Here is a 6,000-nt window from a genome sequence, read left to right on the forward strand (position 1 = left end):
TTCTGTGTTGCTAAAGTTTTTCTTCAGATGATTTTCAGGCGTCTGAGTGAAATTTATTCACATTTTTGTCTCATAACCAAAACTCCTAATGCTCCTAATGCTTCTAATGTGTAAATAAATACCGGTTAAACTGACTGATGTTTGCAGAAATGCTCCCTTCTGGCTGTTGATTCGACTGCTTGAGCTTTAGTGGCGGGGGGAAGGGAGAGAAAAATCTGGAGAGAACCTGATTAAATGGAAGAACCGGCTAAGCAAAATAATTCGTTTTCCACTTAATCCACTATCACAAGGGACACGCGTGCGCTGGCGTCTATAGTTTAGCCCGTGGTTATCGTTACACTGCGGCATTCCTGAGTGGGTTTTTCAGGTGTGTGTGTGTTTTTCTTCCTTCTTCTCTCTGCTGAAGATTGTGCTTCTTCTTTCGCTGCCTGCTCTGCTTTGTGCAACACGATCAGTGATAAACAGGGTGATTGCTGCACTCCGCAGAGTGAAAGCATTCGGCTCGAGATTAAGTTAGAATGATTTGGAGATTCAGATTTCTCCAAAGTGAAGGAAGAGAAGAGAGCAGGTAGGCAGAAAGGTAAAAATGACAAGCGGTAAAGAAATGAAGTTAGAAGTGAGTTGTGTAAGAAAGGACATGAGAATAAAAATATGAAGGAGATGGAGATGAACGAAGATTTTTAAATGTCGGTGACGTTTTCTCTCCTGGTTCCTCAGCACACAAAGTCGGGCCCGTTGAAGGACCCGCTGCTGGACGACCACGGCGACTTTGCCAGGATGTGCGTAGCCATGAAGAAGATCGGCCTGGACGACACAGAGAAGCTGGATCTGTTCAGGGTGGTGGCCGGCGTGCTGCACCTCGGCAACATCGACTTCGAGGAGGCCGGAAGCACATCAGGTGAGAACAAGAAGTCACACATGTGAACCTGTTTTTGGACTTGGAGAAGACGTTTCACGTCCTTTGTGTTCTTTGGGTTTGTGGGGCATCGCTCCTGTTGTCACGGGGTGTTCGGTCCGTTTACAACCTCAGACAGAGTTTTGGTCAGACTCAGTCAGAGTGTAGTCGATCGTATTGGGGGAAACTTGGTTCATTATTTTGCAGAGTTTTTGAATCTGCTGATTGGTAGATGACTACTTGGTCCGGAAGCTTCTTGGAGATGATGTGATTCTGTTGACAACCTGCAGTTTGGTGCCCAGAGTGAAGTCACCGGGTTGTGAATTGGCACCTGTAAGTTCAAGGCTGTGTCTTATTCCGGGCTGGGAATGAGTCGCTGCTCCGATTGGAGGAGTTTGGTGTCCCGACTCGTGCTCAGCAGTGAGTGAAGAAGGAGCAGGAGGCTCACTAATGCAACGTACACGTTAGATGTAGATCAAGGCTGTTGATCTACATTCCCACCATCACCTTCAGCCACGAGCTGTCGGTAATGACTGAAAGAATGAGATTGTGGAGGGAAGAGTGTGAGTGGGCTGTGCCTCAGAGATGGAGTGAGGAGATCGGCCATCCAGGACAAGCTCGGAGCAGAGCCGCTGCTCCTCAACAACAAAAAGGAGCTGGTTCAGATGCTTTATGAGTCTGCTCAGGACGCCTCCTAGCTGAGGTGTTATGGGCCACTGGGAGGGGACCATGAGGCAAAACAGGGACTTTTTGGAGAGTTTACGAGATTCAGCTGGCCCGGGAACGCTCTGCTCACGCTGCCACCCGGCTAAGTGTGATGGATGGATCAGAAAAATCCCACACCGAACATTTAAAACAGAAAAACGTGAAATTCATTAACAGCGTCGTGAAGATAATAAACCCTTAAACTTTCTCAGAACCTCGATCAAACTTTTTTTTTCTGCATCCCAGGTTGGTTGATGTGTCGCTGCCATTTTGACTTCCTCAATTTGTCATTCAAATGTCAGATTTCACACGGAGATGACTCCAATCAAACACAAATAGCACAAGGCCAAACAGGTCGTTCTCTTCGACTTTAAAAATGCAAAGACGTCACGTCGAAGCATTCACTGAAAGACGGGAGGGAAACGCAGCTGTAGTTGATGTGGGGATGGATGTCAGGTTTACCTGCATGATCACGCTGCATTAAAATCACAGTCCTGAACAGGAAGGCATTTTAAAAAAGTGCCTTTGTGTGTGTTGGTGCTGCTAAAGCCCGTAACGCCGTCTGACCTGAAATTTAGCTAATGTGAATAAAGTTCTGCACCGAAATGTTATTTAATTAAACTTCCTGTGCTTGTGGTTTACATATCCAACCCCGTCCATCAGTCTGTCTGACAGAGAGCACCGATGGAGCGATTAGTTGTGCACATTTTCCAGAGTTTGGAGCTTCCTGTTTGCACCTTCACTTCCACTCACTGATTACGTTTTAGCACTAAAGCCTACTTTAAGAACCCTTCTCGATCACTCTCCACGGTCATAAGTGAGCCACAAGCCCAGCTTTGATGAAGCTGTGCTGATTGATGCCCCAGAAAGGAGAAAAGGGTGGCGTAATCCATAATCCACAAACCTTTTGTGTGGCTCTGCTGTTTGTTTATTAACCAGCTGGTTATTAAGTCTGCTAACAGAATAATAAGAAATTAAAACTACACCAAAAGATTGATCCCAGCAGATCAGGACGGATCAGGACGTGAAGCACTGTAACTCGACGGAGTGCGACGTGGCTGGTCGTGAGCTCTAACTGATGAGGTGGGCGTTCTCCGAGCGGAGCCCTGCGGCGCTCCGTGATTGCATTTGCTCTGTATCAGAAGTCATCCATCTCTCGGGCTTCCCAGCTCCTAAACGGCACCGGTTTGGCTCCTGAGAGGCCGACGCCTCTTTGATCTCATCCCTCAAAGCTCTGTGCTGTGATTGATTGCTGTAATATTCAGCCTCGATCTCCCTCCGTCTCACTTCAGCCTCGTTGCGATGGCTGATAGATGTCGCGGGTCTGACAGCGGCGTCACGGAAAGACGTTTTCTTCTTGTTGCACTTTGTTTTTTTTCGCAGATGAAAAACACTCAGAACACTAATGACTAATCTCGAGTTATTTTTCTCTGGCTGAGGGGAAATTCATTAATTACACAGCCAACAAACTAATTCTGTAATTATTCCAGTGAATATTTCAGGGATTATGCTCTCTGCACTCGCAGAGGCATTTTTCTGTGCCTCGTTTTTCCACAACGGTTCAGACTCGAACCCTCAGGGAGGCTCAGTTTCCATGAAAATCAGCTGATCCTTTGAACTTCAACTCGGTCTTGAAGTTCCTCCCCGTCGTTTTCTCCCTGCGCCGGAAAGAAGAGGAAGCGCAGCAGGGAGCCTATTAAACGGACTGGTTCTCACAGCAGGGGGCTCACTTGGCACATGTTTTACAGTAAACGAGGACAGAGCGTTCAGGCCGAGGAGCCAATCAGGCAGGGCTATTGAGACGGGCTTGGCTTGCACTTGCAGAGCGGTCCCTCGGGGAGCTTTTAAAGAATATTTACTTATCTTAGACCCAGAAAGCATGTAGAAGTCAAGTTCATTTAAACAGCTATTCCTAATGCCGCCGTTCACACAGGAGGATTTCATTTATGAGTTTTCCAGTGCGATCTGACCAATCGGACCGCAGCATTTGGCAATGAGTGCGCTCGTAGCTGAAAGCACGCATCAGCACTGAATATAGGATGATATGGAAACAGTCAAATAACTTCGACTGCATCTCTCAGCCTGTTTGTGGTTTTCAGGTTCTTTGATCACATGACAAAAGAGAGCGAGAGGGCGGTCTCATTAAAACGTTTCCATCAAGGATGAGTGGTGTAGAGCGGGGACGTTCTAATGAGGTCCAACCTTTAGCCAACAGATTAATTAGCGGATTCATCTCTGCTGTTTGGCTGTAATAAGTCCACTCAGACGACGGTGCTCTGAACGGCAGGATGGAGTCTCTTCAAAAGGTCAAACTGCTCTGAATGTTCTCATTTCAGCTCGTTGTTAAAGTCTTCCCATGAATCTCCTTTTGCGCTGGTGTCAACGCTCGCTTCTTCTCTGGACTCGATTCATTTCAGAGTAAACTGAGAAATCTATCCAGAGAGGCTGGAAATAATGGTCCTTAATTAACTGGGATTCATGTCCAAGTGTTCGTCTTCTGTTCTGATTTGTGGTTTGAGCGCTCGCCTCTGCGAGGCCTCCTTTCACCCTCCAGTTATCGATTAGGTATTAGCTTAGCTTAGCTTTCAGGGGCTATCGATTCCTGGCATTGATCGGAGGAGCAGCTGTAATGATGTGAAGCCGTGTCACGGGGGTTCACGGCTGCTCTAATCCAATCTTTGATGTGAACGGCTTCCGTCAGCAGCCTCAGCCCTGAACACCATCGGACCGCCTTTCATGTGAGAAACCAACTTGTCACTTCCTGTGGCCTTCATACGTAAAAGCCTGCGTCATATACGGCCTTCATCTTATAGTTGGATTCACTTGTCATGCGAGTGCTCGCTGTCAGGTAAGTGTGGGGGGTTTAGCAGGTTGCTACATTCATATTTTACATCCACGTAATCCTTTGGTGGGTCGGATCAGCTGCTGCCGCCATCGGCACAGAGCGGTATAGAAACAGCTTTTCTCCTTTTTCTCCTGCTCACAGTGAGTTAGGAAAAGATGAATCTTCATTGATCCAGCAGGGGAAACATGACCTTTTTAAATTGAAAATTTCAATAAATAACCCTACCCCTGACCCTAGATGGGAAGAAGTGTGGCATGGCTCCATAGTGGGGCTATTAAAGTGTAAAAATATAAAGGAAGTCTTGTGAGGTGTTCAAATATCAAAGTGAAAGGAAATGAGGAACATGTTCACAAAGACTTGCAGATGCATATAGATTTCGCCCCACCAGCATTTTTCCCATTTTCTGTAACCGCTGATCTACGTCGTGCCTTAAAGTGACCTCACAGCCGACGACACACCCGCTCTCTGGTGGAGTTTCACTTGTTGTGCATCTCACAGTTTTTATAAAGCGGCACACGGTCGAGTTTAAGAAGCACACGTGTGATTGTTCACTGCTTTATCAGTGATGTATGAGTACAGGAGTTCGGAGATTCTCTGATTACACACAGGAAGATGTAAAGATGAGACTTGTGGATGTTCTCCTCTGGTGGTCAGCAAGGCATGGTGACGTCACAGTTGGCATGCAGCGACCAATGCGCTGACCATAAATCAGACCAAGAGTTTTGGTTTTAAAACCTGTGAAAATGTGGGTTGGTTCTGAAAAGACACCAGGTTAGAACTCCGTGTGGACCGCTGTAGTAATCATGCTCCAGGCTGTAAAAGCCAACCAGAAGATGTTTCTCTTAAGAGCACTCAAAACTTACATTGCTGTCAAACAAAGGCAACAAACATTTCTTGAAGCGCCACTTTGATTTCTGGGTTTCCGGGTCAGGAATGTGTAGCTATTGTGCAATGCATTCCTCGGGTTGGATTCAATAAAAGTCTATAAGAAAACAGCCCTACATTCCTGGCTGCTCAGGCAAGATACTGAAACGCGAGTTGCTCCTGACGTGCTGATGGGAGTGTGTGAGAATATTAGATAAATAAGTGTGTGTGTGTGTGTGTATGTATATTCAGTACGAGTTTTGCCCTTTTCTTCGTCTTGCAGGCGGCTGCGCCATCAAGAACCAGTCGAGTCAGACGCTGGAGCACTGCGCTGAGCTGCTTGGCCTGGAGGAGGAGGACCTGCGGGTCAGTCTCACCAGCAGAGTCATGCTCACGACAGCAGGGGGCGCCAAAGGAACGGTGATCAAGTAAGAAGCTTCTGTCACTCACACAGACGCACACAGACAGTCAGACAGCTGTGTTCACATCAGAGGACCTTTCACTGATTTATGTGCTACCCATGATCACTGCATTACTAACAACAGTTTATTACAATGATGATGTCACGGGGACCAGAGGAGGTCAGGTCACCACCAGAACGACAGACACACACACACACACACACACACACACACACACACACACACACACACACACACACACACACACACACACACACACACACACACAC

The 6,000-nt window shown here is 47.0% G+C and overlaps 1 protein-coding gene across 7 annotated transcripts in view; it reads left to right on the forward strand.

The window, feature by feature from the left end:
• Positions 1–6,000, forward strand: part of myo6a (myosin VIa) — a 145,761-nt gene that overhangs the window by 46,445 nt on the left and 93,316 nt on the right. For all 7 annotated transcript variants that reach the window (XM_014338054.2, XM_014338056.2, XM_014338057.2 and 4 more), the window contains exons 11-12: positions 718–898; positions 5,593–5,737. In XM_014338054.2, the coding sequence (XP_014193540.1) occupies positions 718–898; positions 5,593–5,737 (326 nt within the window). The remainder of the gene's footprint in view (positions 1–717; positions 899–5,592; positions 5,738–6,000) is intronic.

The sequence above is a fragment of the Haplochromis burtoni genome, unplaced genomic scaffold (genome assembly GCF_018398535.1).
Source record: "Haplochromis burtoni strain Fernald_Lab_line unplaced genomic scaffold, NCSU_Asbu1 Contig_203, whole genome shotgun sequence".
Lineage (NCBI taxonomy): Eukaryota > Metazoa > Chordata > Actinopteri > Cichliformes > Cichlidae > Haplochromis > Haplochromis burtoni.